Below are 19,284 nucleotides of genomic sequence, written 5' to 3' on the forward strand. Positions count from 1 at the left end.
GACCAGGACCATGGAGACAGAACATACTTCTGGACTGGAACCTGGAACCACTTGACCACAGCACCTTAAGTACCCTTTTCCAGAATACACAGTGAGACAATGCACCCACTGATTGTTCAGATAAAGATTGGCACCCAATGCTTCCTGCCAGACTGCGTTCCAATGCCTGCCAAAGGTGACACCCACACCTTTTGCTAGGCAGAACACAATACAGTCCAGTCAAACTGATACTGAGACCATAATTTACTACAATTAATCCTAAAACCCAACTATGGTCTTAGGAACATTTAAATTGACAAAAACATAGCGCGTGCTCTTCAGGAGCCCGGCGCTACATAAAAAAAATTACAATTAATACAAAAGCTAAAAAGGCACATAAACCACGTTGACACAGCAGGAATGAATTAGCAGGATCCTTCCTTTTCATCTCAACCATTGCATAGCAGTTGTAAGTCTAACGTGAGATTTAGAAGCAATCATCAAACAGTCTTAATGGCGTGTGGGTCAGGAATTATGCACACCCCCAAACCCCACAAAACCATATCTATTTGTAACCCAATATAGACACTGCAAAGAAAATTCAGGCCTGTTCTCAGGCCAAACACCCGCCACAAATGCAGGCCTTTAAAAAAAACCTAGCTAGGCTTGCACACACCCACCATTGCAATCGATGCTCTTGAGGTAAGCCCTCATGCTCACACATGTTACATGTTCATTAGGAATACACACTCTTTACAAATGAAAAAAATGCTTCAGCATTGATATCTGTGCAAGATTAAGCTCAATATAACGCATGTCCAGGGCTCTGCCCATGATCAGTGATCCCAAAAATCTCCAAATCAAACTTGTACGCTGTTGGGCATGTGGAGGGGTCCAAAACAGGAAATCGTAAGAATACAAAATTAAAATATGTGCAGCATCACAACAGACTTAGACATCCATATCTGGGCCAAAACACCCAGTTTTGATTTGGAGCAAACTCACACTTGCTTAATTTTATAATATAAATTATTGGGGTTCCATTTTGTGAAACACGTCAAAAATGTTAGCACTGGTGAAAAAGAAACTTTAACACCACAATATACAAACCTCTAGCCAGGTAGCATTATTGGGATTCAAACACAGGGCTGCAAGGCAGAAGTGCTAACCAGTTAGCCATTGTCCTGCGACATGTTTTTAGGCTGTGTCTCTGTGGTGTAAAACAGTCCTAAGTTCCAGGGGTGCAAGAAGTTAATCAATGAAGATGTACTGTGGAATGCCAGAGTGCCAGTAAACAACCTGTTTCCGACATATGCCATCTGTTTTGAAGGCTGATTTTGTGTATTTAGGCTTGGTAAGAAGCTGCAATTAGTGGTGGTGGGGAAATCTTAAGGCTGAGTCCTTGCCCATGGAAAACATATGACACAATTTGCAATGGTGGTGGAACCTTCCTACACATAAGTACTACATTTAAACATAATTTATGTAAGGCGCTAGTCAGGAGCTATGTTTAACAACATAGGGAGAACAGATAACTTCTCTACAGTGGTGTGAAAAAGTGTTTGCCCCCTTCCTCATTTCCTGTTCCTTTGCATGTTTGTCACACTTAAGTGTTTCGGAACATCAAACCAATTTAAACAATAGTCAAGGACAACACAAGTAAACACAAAATGCTATTTGTAAATGAAGGTGTTTATTATTAAAGGTGAAAAAAAATCCAAACCATCATGGCCCTGTGTGAAAAAGTGATTGCCCCCCTTGTTAAAACATACTATAACTGTGGTTGTCCACACCTGAGTTCAATTTCTCTAGCCACACCCAAGCCTGATTATTGCCACACCTGTTCACAATCAAGGCATCACTTAAATAGGAGCTGCTTGACACAGTAAGGTCCACCAGAAGATCCTTAAAAGCTACACATCATGCCGAGACCCAAAGAAATTCAAGAACAATTGAGAAAGAAAGTAATTGAGATCTATCAGTCTGGAAAGGGTTATAAAGCCATTTCCAAAGCTTTGGGAATCCAGCGAACCACAGTGAGAGCCATTATCCACAAATGGCGAAGACATGGAACAGTGGTGAACCTTCCCAGGAGTGGCCGGCCGCCCAAAATTACCCCAAGAGCGCAGCGACGACTCATCCAAGAGGTCACAAAAGACCCCACAACAACGTCCAAGGAACTGCAGGCCTCACTTGCCTCAGTTAAGGTCAGCGTTCATGCCTCCACCATCAGGAAAAGACTGGGCAAAAATGGCCTGCATGGCAGAGTTCCAAGGAGAAAACCACTGCTGAGCAAAAAGAACATCAAAGCTCGTCTCAATTTCTCCACAACACATCTTGATGATCCCCAAGACTTTTGGGACAACATTCTGTGGACCGATGAGACAAAAGTGGAACTCTTTGGAAGGTGTGTGTCCAAGTATATCTGGCGTAGAAGGAACACTGCATTTCATCAAAAGAACATTATACCAACAGTAAAATATGGTGGTGGTAGTGTGATGGTCTGGGGCTGTTTTGCTGCTTCAGGACCTGGAAGACTTGCCGTGATAAAAGGAACTATGAATTCTGCTGTCTACTAAGAGATCCTGAAGGAGAATGTCCGACCATCTGTTTGTGTACTCAAGCTGAAACGAACTTGGGTTCTGCAGCAGGACAATGATCCTAAACACACCAGCAAGTCCACCACCGAATGGCTGAAGAAAAACAAAATGAAGACTTTGGAGTGGCCTAGCCAAAGTCCTGACCTGAATCCTATTGAGATGTTGTGGTATGACCTTAAAAAGGCCGTTCATGCTCGAAAACCCTCTAATGTAACTGAATTAGGACAATTCTGCAAAGATGAGTGGGCCAAAATTCCTCCAGGACGCTGTAAAAGCCTCATTGCACGTTATCGCAAACGCTTGGTTGCAGTTGTTGCTGCTAAGGGTGGCCCAACCAGTTATTAGGTTTAGGGGGCAATCCCTTTTTCACACAGGGCCATGATGGTTTGGATTTTTTTTCACCTTTTAATAATAAACACCTTCATTTACAAATTGCATTTTGTGTTTACTTGTGTTGTCCTTGACTATTGTTTAAATTGGTTTGATGTTCCGAAACACTTAAGTGTGACAAACATGCAAAGGAACAGGAAATGAGCAAGGGGGCAAACACTTTTTCACACCACTGTACATGTAGTAGCATGTTTGGGATTCAAACCCAGACCCTCAGGGCTGCTAAGCAGAAGTGCTAACCTGTAAGCCACAGAGCTGCCACATGTGGATCCCTCCTACACATATACTGTATTTCTTTGGACGTATAGGTGGTGGAATTACATTAGTTAGGAGTGATTCTTCTTGATTTATTCTGTGATATTTGATGGTTTTTGATGTGTGTAGAATAGTGATGTTATCCTCAGATTTTTGGGAATTACATTTTTATTTCTGATGTTGGTAAACATATAACATTTTTGTTCTCAAATTGGAATCATTTGGAAATAATACACAAAATTGTGACTCATTTTAAATTTGCATCAGCAATGGTATTGTTTGTGGTTTGTAAAGAAAACTGTGTGAGTTTGGGTAAAGATTATTGTGAGGTGGACAGCAACAAGTGAAAGTGACCAAGAAAAACATATTTTATCAAAACATTACACATTCTAGCATTATTACATTTCTTCGAGAGAAAAAACGCTTTTTAACCCAGCGCTCATTTTGGTATTTCTATAGCTCTCTGTAAAAAAGCCATGGGTGTTAAAATGAGAGTAGTTTGCATGTCTGAGCATGCTCAGTTGTGTTGGCACCTAGTTGTAAAAAGAGGGGAAATGTATCTCTTCTCAGACTTTTAAAGATATTTCAGTGTAGAAATCACTTTTTCACACACTTAAAAGCAGATTATCTTTTAAAAAATATATAGCGTATTTCAGTACCATTTAGGTGATCATATCCTGCTCTAAACATTATTTCCATGTGCAATTCTCCAGGTCCTAACAAGAATATGGGTTTGGACGCTATCTGTTTTCTGGGAGCTGTAGTAAATTAGATTTTTGGAGAATTTTTTTCACCGGCGCTATAGTGAATTCCATTTTAGCGGTAATTACCACGCCTCGCTATAATAAATGACCCCCACAATTACACTTTTACCATTTTGTTGGGAACCAGTTTTAGACGTTTTTTTCATCACATGGTATTTTATATATTTTGTATGTTGAGTTGATACATGCGTATACCACACACAGCGCAACACCATCACATATACATTTATATATTTTTTCTGTTTAGGATCAGTTAATCAGGTGCTTGCTGCAGTGTATTTAGCCCCCTATCTTCACCTTCATCTTGACAGCGCAGGAATTGCTTACCTTTCATATAGCGCATATTTTTTTTTTTTTTAGCACTGATCACTTTATGTCGCATCATATGACGTCCTCTGATGAAGTCATGTGATGTGATGATACGTGTCAGGATTGGAGCAATAGGTTTACCAGGAACTGGCTATACATGCAAGCTTGGTGCTTGTAGATTGCTGCTTTTTTGCTGCTTTCAAACGTGAGTGTTTGCTTTTACTCTGCTTGTGTTTAATAAACCTTCTTATATGGCATTACACTATGGGCATTTCCTTTCTTTGTGCCTAAAACTCCCCCTGCATACTGAGGATATTAACGGAGGGACTTTAACATCTAACTACAAAATCTGGGCAGAAGAATACAAGCTGTCAATTCTCAGCAGGAACAGGTTGCTGGCTTCGTTCACAGAGAAAAAACACAGGGGCGGTCTTCACAGTAACTGATCACACTGGTAGCCAATCAGAGGCTACCACAGCAATCAGGTGACCCAGAATTGGGAGTTCCAGGTCCCAATCGCTAGTACAAGGGCCAGGACTCTCGAGTCCCTGGTCTTTGGGCTGGGAGAAAGCTGTGCGCCATGCTTTCAGCACAAAGGGATCTAGGCATATATATTTGGCCCCACAAGAAAATGCCCAGTGCAGTTTGGCCGTGTATATGTGTGTTCTATCAGTGGAAGGGGTGACTTAAAAGTCCTAATAAAGGGTTAGCCCACCTCTAAAGTAATACTATAATTTTAGCTGGCATCTAGTGCAGGGGGTTCTAACCTGGGGTCAGTGGACTGGTTTGTGAGGGTTTGATAAAGACATTTACATTCACTATGCATCCTCCCCCCAAGACTTGCCATTGGCTCATGTTTACCATTTAAATTTTGTATCCTCGTTCTCTACTCCAGTGGTTCTCAACCCTGTCCTCGAGTACCCCCAACAGGCCATGTTTTGGGAATTTCTCTTATGCAAAATACCAAGCCATTGACTCCAATTTAAAGCACCTGTGCAAGATAAAGGAAAACATGCAAACATGGCCTGTTGGGGGTTACTTGACGACAGGGTTGAGATCCACTGCTGTACATAACCATCCTCTTATGTCACTCCATAATAGCAAGTGTTAAGTCTCATTTTCTAGTATTAATAGATTTTGTCATTTTTTTTTTCTTTTAATTTTTCTTGAGTGGCTATTAATTAACAATTCTGGATGCTAGGCAGATGCAGCCCTTTTCAGACATGGTAATCCAATAGATACTATGAAAAACAAATGGACAAGAAGGCACATGCACCTAGTGAATTACGGGAAAAAAAATGTATTCAGTTTCAGTGTAAAAACAGATAAAAAAGAATATGCACAAAATTGCAACTGGAATTAACCATCAGACCACACAATGCCGTGCAGTGCGGACAACAAATGGTGACGCATTTTGGGGTGCACCCCCATCCTCAGAGATTGGCTACCAGTGCGGACGACAAATGTCATGAACGTCAACATCAAAGAGGTGTAGAGTTGATGCGTTTTGGGGGCGCTCCTCCTTCCTCAGAGCTCCAGTGCAGACGACAGATGTGATCAACTTCAAAGGGGTGTAGAGCTGACGTGTTTCAGGGGCGCTGCCCCTTCCTCAGAGCTTATTAATTTCTGTGTGAAAGGGAGGGAGTTTTTTTTTTCTTAAGATTGCTTACTTTATTCAAGCATATGTATGAGGCAATCAAAATTCAGTAAAATAAAATATTTATATTCATTTCATGCAAACTTGTGTTTATGTGAATATTTCTGGGGAAGGGGTCTGTAGCTTTCCTCAGCTTCCTAAAGGAGTCTGTGATTCAAAAGTTAAGACCCCCTGGATTTACTCTCCCTCTGGCTACTCCAGGATCTCGATGATGCCCTATTGGTGATCCTTTCACACCATAGTTTTGTTGTTTGTCTATCTGATAGAAAAAGCCATCATGAACACTGTGAACTTGTTCCATTAATAATTGAAGCTATTTGGATGAACATGACAGCCAGGTAGCTAATGTGTAGAAGTGATCAATGACTGCCTGTGTGTTGTGTTAGCACACTTTGATATACATGTTTACATCCTACATAAAACGGTGAATGAATGATGATTTAATTATTGATGCCGAGTTCGCCGTGTCCCAAAAAGATCAGTGTGACTAAGTAAGAATGCGCTGTTTTCACGAACAGCATAGATCTACAAAGTAACAAGGAAAGGTGGAAATAAATCAACAAAATACGCGCCTCGGTTTTATGGTGGCGTTCAGTCAACCTGTATTTCTCTTGGCATCTTTCCTTGGTGAAAATAGAAAGATGAAGATCACTTACTCTGTAATTAATCCTGACTGGTTCTACCCAAATGCATTGTTCAATCAATGGGATTGACAAGCTTCATTGAGTCATTATAGAGCAAAGCTGAGGAAATGCATTTACTTACAATTGGTGCTTTTTTTTTTTTTTTTTTTTTTTAAAGGTTATTTATGTTCTTTTATGCTCATTATTGAAACAATGCATGTGAGTGTTCATTTTATCTGTTCTACTGAAACTTAGTAACTAGTCACGCACTGAAGCAAAGCGTAGGTATTACTTATAGGACCACTTGCCGACTGCAATAAAGCTACAGTGCGGGCTAGCTGAGCAGAATCGCATGTATATATACATGATTCTGCTGTTTCAGGTGGGGTTAATCGGAGCACAAGCCGATCGGCGAGTGCCGGGCCAGTAGATTACTGCAGGTACCTGCTGATCGGCAAGGAGGAAAAAAGGACAGTGCTCTGTCCTGCCAGCGGGGATGTGGTGCTGTGGTGCTTTTTGTTTCCCTGCAAAGCAGGGAATAAAAACCAGCACATTCCTTAGGCTGGGTTCACATAATTTTGTTTGTTTTTGTTAAGATGCAAATTTCTCCCTGAATTCGAGAGTCTCAAACCGACCCAAAAATGCACAGGACCTTTTTCAAAACTGCACTGCAGCCCCCCATCCCCCCCAGGATCGTGTCCTATGTTGCTAATGAGGTCTGAGCTCATTAACAATTATCTACGTCACTATCTGTTAATGTGGTACAGTTTTGAAGCTATGTATGACTGTAAGACCTACGCTTTCCTAATTACAAACCAAAAAATATAACCCTGAGTTTGAGTGCCAGAACATAATAAACAAATCTTTAGACTTAAACTGTAGAAATCCAGTGCTTGTTCTAAGAATTGACCCAACATCTGATTGTACAGGGTTATTTAGTAGGGAAAATGGCAATGCATTATGCCATTTTCATGCTATTTGCATATGCAAATTGTATTGAACCCAAAAGCAAGCATTATATTTAATTTACCAACTCTTAGATGTGATGGCTGCATTAGTCTTCTTTTTTTAGGCTTTCTTTCTTCTATTTTCAGTTGGTGATTCAGCCAGTAAGTCTGTTGTTGTTTTTCAAAAGCACAAGCTCTCCAGCAGAATGTATCAATTTACATGGGTGAGACAAACAATTCAACTCTGGCAAAGGTGTAGCACATGATGAGAATTTATTTATTATTGCAAAACTTTAATCCCAAAAGGAAAACAAATTTTTTTTTGCTGTAACTGATAATAAAGTATGAGCTGGAGTTTGGCTTCAATTTATTAGTATATTTAAATCTGCTTATCCGGTTCCTCCTCCCCCTCTGGTGTCACATTTGCCACCTATCAGGGGGGAGGGGGAGCAGATACCTGTCTAATCCAGGTATTTGCTCCCACTTCCAGCAAAAGATCGCTGCAGTATCCCCAGCGATCTACGCTATTTCTGGCCCCTCCTCAATTCCCCCGCTCTCTTCTTGGAGATACACAGATCCCAGAAGACAGCAGGGACCTATCAGGTGGCCTAGCCCGATGCGCAATAGGGAAACAGGCTTTGAAGCCTCAAGGCTTCACTTCCTAATTCCCTTTCTTAAGATCCTGGCGCCCCCACTCAGAGCCGAGGGACGGGGCGGCTTCGGATGAGGACATCGCAGGCACCCTGGAGAGGTAAGTGTTTTTCTGCAGGCTGAGCTCCGCTTTAAATCAAGTCGATTTTAAATCACTAGTAAAAAGGCTTGATTTAAATCAACTCGATTTTTAAAGTGCAACTGTCATCTCTGTCCCGCTGTTGACTCACCGACAGTCCCATTCACTTTGATGGGGACAGCTGGTGATGCGGCAATGACACAATAAAGTGAAGGACGGGGCGACAGCAGTTGAGTGGATGCTTACTAACAGACATTACCATGATGGTCTGACATGACAGGTGCTCTTTAGTTGGAAGCTTAAATATTTGCAAACAAAATTAAGGTTTACTATTTAGAATAATAAGCTGTCGGGCTAGTAAAACAGCGATATCAGAACTGATTTTAGTTTAATCACACATATTCTTTTATTTAATTAAAACAATAACATTGATAGTGAATGTTATCTCAGCTTGCAGAGCTTGGATTCATTGCATGAGTTTGCCAAAAATGTAACTATTGCAGAATATACAGCCTCATGCTACAAAATAGAAAACAGAAATAGAAAACTATCTTGAGATTTTTACTCCAAAAGCATTTTAGTAAAATCATTTTTTTACATTTTTTTTTTTTAATCTATTTTTGTCCACCCTGCCGCATATACATTTAAAACAACCCTCCCTCCAGATTGACAATGCTGCTGTCTGCTGTGCTTTCTGTGCTCCTTCATCCAGAGGGGTGTCTCACTAATACAGGAGGTATGTTACTGGCCAGATCATCAGGTACACAGGGGGAAAGCAAGCCAAAGAAAGGAAAAGGGTCACAGCCACCATATCTAATGATTGGTAAGATGATTTAATGCCACTTTAAGGTACAGTAAGCAGTTCCAGCTAATTGGCAATTCTAATTTGTTGTATTGTCTACTATAAACTGGCGAAAATGAAATCTTGCATTACAGCCCTTGTTGCTGCATGCTCACATGGCAGAGGAAGTTTACATTGTCAGCCCTGTATCCCCTCCAACAGCATCTGACATGAAGCTTCACAGTTTAGTGATTGAGGAAGGATTGCCTGTAATGCTATAACAGCAAGGATAAGTCCACAAAGGTGGTCTTTAACCACTTCAATACCGGGCACTTAAACACCTTCCTGCCCAGACCAATTTTGAGCTTTCAGCGCTGTCGCACTTTGAATGACAATTGCGCGGTCATGCTACACTGTACCCAAAGGAAATTTTTATCATTTTTTCCCACAAATAGAGCTTTCTTTTGGTGGTATTTGATCACCTCTGCGGTTTTTATTTTTTGCTAAACAAATAAAAAAATACCGAATTTTTTTTAAAAAATGTTTTTTTTTGTTTCAGTTTCAAAACATTGCAAATAAGTACGTTTTCTCCTTCACTGATGGGTTTACACTGATGGGCAATGATAAGGCGGCACTGATGGGCACCGATGAGGTGGCACCAATGAAGTGGCACTGATGAGGTGGCATTGATGGACACCGTGGCACTGAAAGGCGGCACTGATGGGCACTGATTGGTGGCACTGATGTGCGACACGGATGGGCACTGATAGGTGGCACAAATTGGCATGGATGGGCATGGATAGGTGTCACAGGTGGGCATGGGTTAGTCGGCACAGATGGGCATGGGTTAGTCGGCACAGGTGGGCATGGGTAGGCGGCACAGGTGGGCATGGATGGGCACTGATAGGTGGCACGGATGGGCACTGATGGGCGGCATTGTATTATAATATATTGTACTAATGGATGCCAATCAGTGCCAAACAATAATGCATGCCAGTCAGTGATGCCCATTGTGGGCACTGATTGGCATCCATTGTGGGCACTGATTGGCATCCATTGTGGCACTGACTGGAATCCCTGGTGGTCTAGGGTGGAATACCTTGTCCTGGGTATCCCTGGTGGTCTGGTGGCATCCCTGGTGGTCCAGTGTGGGCATCCTTGGGGGGGCTGTGCTGATAAACAATCAGCACAGACCCCCCCTGTCAGAGGAGCAGCCGATCGGCTCTCCTCTACTCGCATCTGACAGACGCGAGTGAGGAAAAGCCGATCACCGGCTTTTCCTATTTACACTGTGATCAGCCGTGATTGGACACGGCTGATCACGTGGTAAAGAGTCTCCGTCGGAGACTCTTTACCGAGATTGTAGTTGCCGGGTGTCAAACTGACACCCCGCAACAACGATCGTCGTGATGCGCTCCCCCGGGGGCGCGCAGCGGCTCATAATCCTGATCACGTCATATGACGTCCGATCAGGATTATGCAACCACTTTGCCACCGTCAATTTGTTATAGGGCGGGCGGCAAGTGGTTAAAAGATTTCTTGGGCCCCTTTCACATGGGTCGGATCTGCACAGTGGACTCCACTAGCTCATCGGGGGTTCGCTCTGTTGATCCCCGCTGAGCAGGCAGATGACAGATCCGTCTCTGCTCACTGTGCAGTAGAGGTGCGCGATTAATCGCGCAACGATGGCCAACTCGATTCACCCCCCCACGCGATCTAAGTTCTGGGTGACCCGCGATATTTTCTTTTAGTGCCGCCGGTTCCGCGTAACCAGCGTGGAACGCAAATGGCGGATATCGGAACTAACGTCAGCCAACCGAAACTGACGTCAGTCATTGGAGTGTGCGGTCACTCCGCTCGGATCGGCACATGCCGCGGTCTCGGCCTTAGGAAAGGCCGCGGCTTCGGCCTAGCTCCGAAGCAGCGGCCATCTTTCTACACCCAGGCTGTTTACACTGTGATCGCTCCGATGGAGCGATCACTTGTAAACAAACCGGCATCATGTCATGAAGCCGGTTCCTCTCTCCCCCTCTGTACTAATCTGTACAGTGGAGGGGAAGAGATCCAGAGATGGAAGTAGCCATCCCTCCATACCCTGCAGTACCCAGAAATACCCTGCCAATACTCTAGCAATGATCTGCAATACCCTGCCAATACTCTAGCAATACCCTGCCAATACTCTAGCAATACCCTGCCAATACTCTAGCAATACCCTGCCAATACTCTAGCAATACCCTGCCAATACTCTAGCAATACCCTGCCAATACTCTAGCAATACCCTGCCAATACTCTAGCAATACCCTGCCAATACTCTAGCAATACCCTGCCAATACTCTGCCAATACCCGGCCAATACTCTGCGATACCCTTCCTGCCAATACTCAGCGATACCCTGCCTGTAATTTTTTCAAATAAAGCAGTTTTTTGAGAATCGTGATCTTCATTTTAAGCAAAAGAATCGTGATTCTCATTTTTCCCAGACTCGTGCAGCTCTACTGTGCAGGGACAGACCTGTCCGAGCCTCACTCTTCTCTATTGACAGATCGGATGAAAATGAACAGCATGTCTGTTTTTAATCTGATTCACTAGACGGATGGCGAATGTATCCGTCTGTTTTCAGCGGATCTTGTCAGATCCGATGGCAGGCGGATGTCAGCAGACACATATCCGCTGACATTCGTCCTGCCCATACAAGTCAATACGTGGCACGCTCAGATCCGTCTGAAAAACAAACAGGCGGATCTTTGCGGGCCGATCGTGTGAAAGGGGCCTTAAGTTCATGCTCCCAGACGCTTTTAATCATCCAATTTAAATGTGTTTTCACACCTTGGAGATACAGCTGCAGCGTACAACTGTCCAAAGTAATAAGTGGCTGTACGCTGGTGGATGCTCTGCTTGTTTAAATTTGTGCACAGGTGTAGATCCCTGGACCCAAAAAAGCTACCTAGCATACAATTATTCATTACTATGGGCAGCTATGCTTTTCAGGTGCCAAAATATGACCGCAATTGTTCATATGTATGAGGCCTTAAAGGATAAATTCATCTCTGGAACATGTTAAATGTTCCACGCATATTTAGGATGGAATATGTAACAGCCTCTACCCCCCAAACCACTCCGTGACAGCTGGCAGGGGATCTTCTCCCTGCACCCACTTTCACAATTCAAAAACTGCACAGCTCCTCCCTTTTTGGCTGCATCATTCATTTACTGAGTTCTGTGAATGAATGAACCACATCTACCATCGGCCTCCGTGGCTGTCGGCTTGTGATGCTCCATGAACTGCGAGGGCACTGGTGAGAGTAATTAATTAAATATTTCTGCCATTCACTGTCTCCCTGTATGAGGTATGGGTAGATAGTCGTTCTGAATGCCTGCAGGATCCATGCTTTGCACCCACAATCTGCTCATCGTGGGTGCAATGCCTTACAGGCTGCAGAGTAAAAAAAAACAAAAACATTTTTTCCTAACCTGCAAAATGATGTACATTTATTATTTATTTGTAAAAGGTGAACTTAGCCTTTAAATTAGCCCTGAATAGGCAAAATAGCAAACTAAAGAGAACCGGTCACCGGCGAGCTTTTATCTATTCCCTCCGGATTTCCTATTTGCCCCCCCCCCCCTTTTTTTTTTTTAAGCAGCAGTGTACAATCTGTGGCCAACCCTAATGTGGCTCATCATCAGTTGTCTTCTTTCCATTGCACAAGCATTTGAACCAGTTGTAAACATATTTTCTACTCGTGGCTTCCGTCCTGTACACTTGCACCAACATTTCATGCGTCTACATCGCTGGTTTCACCAGATGTTGCTCCATTGCACTGTAAACCTACCTCTCACACTGACTACATTTCACTACCCACAGCAGGTTTACCAGGACAGTTACGTGTCCTCCACACTAGGTGAATCTTCTCGACGTGTCTCTGGATAGCCATATACATGCGTATGCACCTGGCCCACGTTGCTGTTGAGATATCAGACCATTCACCAAACTTTTTAGACATGCCACGTATGTGCGCACGCACGTTTTTATTTCTATTTGAAACGGAAAAGATAGTTTTACAAGGTAAGGGTTCACATGCAGTATACTTTAATCATTGACAGTTATTTATGTTCAGCTGACTGCATTGTATGTCTTGTATCTAAACATCTTATATCTTTGCTTAAAAGCCTGTTTTTTGCTTTGTCTAACCGTTTTTTTTTTTTTAATATGATTGCCTCATTGGGTACAGTCTGTTCTGAAATTACAGCTATATTTGCCACCGATTCCATAATAATGGGTTTTAGTTAGAAGACCAATACAGTGATTAATTCCTTTTGGGTTAATGGTTTGGGTTAATGCTTTAAGGCATAATTACATTGATGTAAAATCTAAATAGTAATGCATTGTGTGTGTATGTATATGAATTATTATCATTTCTTGGATAGATGCAAGTGGATTGCCATACCTTTTTATTTCAAAACATATTTTATATTGTTTATATATAGTGTTAAAAATGCCCACTTAATGCAGCTTAAATGCATCACATTGGTCTAATGCAGGGATATGCAGTTAGCGGACCTCCAGCTGTTGCAAAACTACAAATCCCATGAGGCATAGCAAGGCTCTGACAGCCACAAGCGTGACACCCAAAGGCAGAGACGTGATGGGACTTGTAGTTTTGCAACAGCTGGAAATCCGCTAATTGCAGATCCCTGCTCTAATGAATAAAAAAAGCTTTGTCAAACTCCCTTGGAACTGAAAGTATGTATACAGTGTGTGTGTAGATCTATCTGTCTTTAGTATACATTAAACATGCACCGAAATTCTGGCAGCTGAAAAATGGTGTTGAGGGGGGCTGATGGTGCAGGAAATGCGATTTTTTTATCAGATTTTACTGTGCTTATGGTGTGTGTTTTCAAAGGATCATTTGACTCGAAAACTGATGTGTTATTGGTACGTTCTTGCTGCGTTTTCAATGCATTTCAATGGGAAGGTGCATTTTTTGGCACGTTTTTTTAACTGACCAAAAATGCAGCAAGCAGGATTTTTAACACCACAATGGAAGTGCAACAGGCCAGTGTAAAGACATGCATTGAATTTAAAGGGATACACTTTATTTTTTTTTTATTTTATTTTTTTTGCTTTTCTTGCGCTAAAGGTGGAAATAATGGCTGACAATAAATTCATATTCATTTAAATTCATGATATTAATTAAAAAGTTGAATATAATGCAATTATATATACATTTTTTTTTTTTTACTTTTGTTTTTGGCCAAGTGTATCCTGCATTTTCGATTTTCGGCAGCAAAATTTCCATTTGGTATACCTTTTGTGTGTGTGACTATAAATATAAATATAAAAAAAAATATATATATATATATATATATATATATATATATATATATATATATATATATATATATATATATTCATGGAAAATTGAAAATAATGGTAAATGCTAAATTTTCATATTCTATCTCAATAGGAATAGGGGGGATTTTTTTTTTTTTTTTTAATAGGGAAACCTTTTCCTGTGTCAACTGTATAGGAATTGATTTCCTTTGTATTCTTTCATACTGAATATATCTTCACAATTCCTTTTGCTTTTATGTATCAGAAAGCAAAAGGAAATCTCCCTAACTAGACGGATTACAAAAAAAAAAAAAAAATGATATTGTGAAATATTGTTGCTTAGCTCAATGGTAGATGTAGTACGTTCATGTGAGTCATGAATTTTGGGTAATAAGGACTTGCCGGTGTTCTGGCAGATAGTGTCCTGCCATCATATAGTGTCCGCCCCGTACTGCGTATGCTCAGTATGGGGCAGAAGAAGCTTCGGAAAATTTCCGAAGATGAACAGCGCCTGCGCCGTGAGTGGAGGTGGTAGCCCCACCATCCAAGCGGACATAGGGTTGTGAAAATTGGAGGACCCCTCGCGAGCGAGCTTCGCTCGCCACGCTTCGGGCTCGGCCTCTCTGCGCTGGGCTCGTTTATATTCCTACTCTATGTCCACTTGGATGGTGGGGATAGAACCTGGACTCATGGCGCAGGCGCCGTTCATCCTCGGCTATTTTCAGAATCTGTGTGTGCGGACACTATCCGATGGGGGACCATATATGATAGGACACCGGCCCACTACTATTTAAGTGAAAAGTAAAGTCTTGACAACAGGTTGCCCACACAGGCTTTTTTTTTTTAAGCACAAAAATTATGACAATGCTAAGCAACCTGGCTTATTCTTCAGCAGCTCCGCTTGTCAGTATCCTTCAGACCCAGCTTGCTCTCCTGGCTCACTCAGCCCTTAGTTATAGCACCTCACTGCACCGTCCCACTCCTGGCCTCTAGATAAGGTTTTCCTAGACCCCTTGGCTCTCTCACTCCTCTAAAACATATAGACTCCCTCCAGTCCTCCCAGATTCACTAGTTGCCTCATCTCTCTGTCCCGTAGACTCTCTCGGTTGTCCCAACTCTCCCTGTCCTACGAGTAGGGAATCTCTCCAGCATGGAGTTTTGTCCCCCAAGTAAATTGCCTCTCCTGGCTGGAAGACACCTCAATCTCCAAATGGGAGCCATGAGCAATGGTCAGGCCTAGCTTTGAACAAATCTGCACACCTGTGCAATCATAGGGCATGCAAGTCTCCATCAGGATCTGGACACAGAACTGAAGGCTTTATCTTTGAATCCTTCAAGCTCCAGTCACCGATCTACCATTAAAAAACCAGGGCAAAGCATTATACAGTTTTCCCTTCTCACAATTAAACATGCTGGAACCCTTCACTTTGCCTTAGTGCAAACCCAGTGTTATTGCTATATCCATTTCTAATGTCATTCCTATATCCTTTTCCATAGTTGCAAAGTCTTGCTCTATCTATCTATACTAGTACTCTAGAAAGAGGAAAAATCAAAGTGCAACTCCAGGAAATTTTTATTTTTTTTGCCATGTGTTGGGTCTGAATTCTTGGTATACTGTGCCTGAAGGGTTGCTGAAGATGCTAAAAATCCTTGTTGGATTATGCCACATACCAATTATGGCTATGACGGAAAACATCATTTAGGCCCCTTTGACACTGAGGTGTGGGGACATTAGTGGTAAAGCGCTACTAATTTTAGAGGAGCTTTACCACTGTAGTAGCGGCACTTTTCCTCCACTATCAGGGGCACTTTTGACCCCTGCTAGCAGCTGAATAGGGGTTAAAAGTGCCGATACCGAAGCACTTTGCAGGCGCTTTGGCAGCGGTGCCCATTGATTCCAATGGCAGGGGTGGTGAAGGAGGGGTGTATTCACAGCTCCCACACCATCTGAAAGAGGATGCTTGCAGGACTTTTTCTAATGTTCTGCAAGCACATCGCTCCAGTGTGAAAGTACTCGTGCTCTCACACTGGGAGGTGTTTTTCAGGCCCTTTACAGGTGTTTTTAGCCCAAAGGTGCATGAAAAACGCTGCAGTGTGAAAGGGGTCTTCTTTTTTTCATAGAATGCAAGTCTCACCCTGCCCCTCTTTCACCAGTACACCTTGGCATTGTCCTGCCTTATGCCTGCATGCCCTATTCCTAGCTCTCACCAAGGTGGTTAGCACTTCTGCCTAGCAGCACAAGGGTTGTTGGTTTGAATTCCAACCACAGCACTACCTGCCTGGAGTTTGCATGTTCTCCCTGTGCGGATTTCCTCCCACACTCCAAAGACATGCCGGTAGGTTAATTGGCTCTAGTATGTATGGGAGTTAGGGTTCTTAGATTGTAAGCTCCTTGAGGAAATGTACAATGTAAATGTAAATTGTAGGCACTATATAAGTAGCTGGAATAATAATAATAAAAAATGTACTTGGATAGGTCCTCTCTCCCCATACACACACTATAACCCTATGCCTTACAACTTCACCTGTGTATTTACTCCCTCTATGTATACTCAAAGCTCTCCTCCCAGAACACTGCATTTGCACCCCCTGGGGCACCCATTCTATCACTGCTTCCCCTGCGCATTTAACCCTACTTTGTGCCTTTTATATATTTTCCCGACTCTCCTCACCAAATAAGCTGTGAAACTGTAAGCAAGCCAGTCTTAACTTTGGATTTTTAAACAAAGCAGGAATCCCTCCCTCACACTGGCAAAGGCCACTTACATAAAGATTGTTTAGTTTGCGCTCTAGCCATTGTATCACTGACATATAAATTGGTGTATGACTTTGCTGTGTTGCTGCTTTTTATAGCAGGCACAGTTGCTGCTGTGTGCGTGTTACTTGTGCTCTGAAAAGGCTTTGTGTGAGCGTGCCTGTTTTCTGTGTCACAGTGAAGCCTGTACCCTGGAACCAATGGACCCTGTGGGGCTGCAAAGAGCCATCGTTTTCAGCTTGGTAAAGGGAATACTTCTTGCAACTGTAAAGAAAGAATTGATTGCCTTCCAAATTGCTGTTTGTTTTGCAAAGAGATTTCTTTGCAGCAGATGTTCTGTAATGCAGTCGGTATGAAGCCCATTTGCTATCAAATGGATTCCATCCTATAGGAATTCCATCCTATTTTTTTGTTTTGCCCAGTGAAGATTATTTTTTCATTTTTTTTATCAGGTCTTCTTGCTTGGTAGACAAACGCACTTATCCTTCTTCGGCCTGGCCCTGGCACTGACATGCTATCTTCTTGTTACAGGATACGCAAGGCCTTGAGATGTTAGATTTCTAATTCAACGCTGGGCTCTCAGACAAGCATTTGACATGGAGACGAACGTCTCGGAGGTGGAACCTGAGAAAACTTTGGTAAGTCACTTTAAAGTTTGAATTACCAGGGGGTTGCCATTATAACACAACATATACGTGGGGCTGCATTGTTCACACAGACGGGGAGTATTTGTCGATTACACAGATAGATAGAATTGGTATCAATTTAGTGTTTTGGTATACATTTAGAATATTATTAAAACAAGTATTAACATTCATACAAGTGAAGTACTGTAATTTGTAAGTCATTGAAAAGTTTTTGTCTTGTGACTGTTGTAAGCCCTTTCCTGTTCATTTATCCTTGGAGCGGGATGCAACCGTAAATGACAGTGAACTTTTACCTTGCATTTAAGGTCACTTATGTTTATTTTAGCTGTGTATTATCAATGACTGTATTTCTAAGCACTTTTCTGGATTTTATAAATGCAAACCCGTGTGCGATGTTTCAGCGGACGTGATTTCAGTAAAGGCCAGGCACTCGGAGCTCTCTGCTTCTTCTGATGGCCTGGGGTGGTAGTGCAGATATATATATATATATATATATATATATATATATATATATATATATATATATATATATATATATATATATTTATATATTATTGTGTGTGTGGCTGTGGACATGGAACTACAAGGACCAGTGCTTCTGTACACAAATTGGCATACAAAACAAAGCAGCAAGTGGACAAGCCACCCACAAATATATACTTGGCAAAAGATAGGCAAAAAGAACATGTATAATACAATGGGTTACAATGATTGCAATAGGGAAGTAAAAAGAAATAAGAATGTAAAATAAAAGTAATAGATAAAAATGACATTTGATAATAAACCTATACATAGGAGTATTGGAGCTTGATAACAAGGAAGAGAGAATATTCTGTACAAGAGTAAATCAAGTACCCAAGGTGGATTTGCTGTGGCTGATGTCACTGGGAAACTGTTCAGAACGTTTCCGTAAAGGTCCTGATGGTGCGCCTGACCTAAAACATTTTCCATTGTGATGCTGCACTTAAGTGGTGTTTCCTCTCTTCACTTTCTTCTTGTCATTCACACTAAGCTGGCTCAACTCTGAGGACAGCAGCCTCCAGTGCCTCACATCCTTTGCCCTTATACCATACCCTCTGCAACAAAGGCTATATAGACTTTACAGCTCCACCTTCTGTAAGTTTTGCCTGAACATTTGTCTGCATGCACTCCTTGCGCCTGAACTTTGACTTTAAATGAAAGTCAGCCAACCAGGAGAGAGAGCAGGCGGGACCGAACAGAAGCTCCATGTCTGAATGGACACAGGGAGCTGTGACTCAGCTTGGGTGCCATCCCGTGCTCCCTGGACAGGTAAGTGCCCATATATTAAAAGTCAGCAGCTGCAGTATTTGTAGCTGCAGACTTTTTTTAAAATTTTTCATGGGGGGGCTGGACCTCCTTTTTAAGTTTGATACCCCTTTAAAGAATAAGTTCGCCTTTTGACAAAAAAAAAAAAAAAGAATAAATGCACATAATTTTTTTACTTGCAAAAAAAAAATACAAATTATTTATTCTTTTTTGCTCTGGAAATCTGTAA

General features: G+C 42.0%; 1 protein-coding gene across 3 annotated transcripts in view; it reads left to right on the plus strand.

Moving 5' to 3' along the window:
- The window catches only part of OSBPL8 (oxysterol binding protein like 8), a 403,742-nt gene that overhangs the window by 92,551 nt on the left and 291,907 nt on the right, over positions 1-19,284 (plus strand). For all 3 annotated transcript variants that reach the window (XM_077474149.1, XM_077474151.1, XM_077474150.1), the window contains one exon: positions 17,653-17,759. In XM_077474149.1, coding sequence (XP_077330275.1) covers positions 17,718-17,759 — 42 coding nt within the window. In that variant the 5' untranslated portion in view covers positions 17,653-17,717. The remainder of the gene's footprint in view (positions 1-17,652; positions 17,760-19,284) is intronic.

This window comes from Lithobates pipiens, unplaced genomic scaffold, assembly GCF_037356315.1.
Source record: "Lithobates pipiens isolate NorthernLeopardFrog02 unplaced genomic scaffold, aLitPip1_a1.2 Scaffold_8, whole genome shotgun sequence".
NCBI classification, from domain to species: domain Eukaryota; kingdom Metazoa; phylum Chordata; class Amphibia; order Anura; family Ranidae; genus Lithobates; species Lithobates pipiens.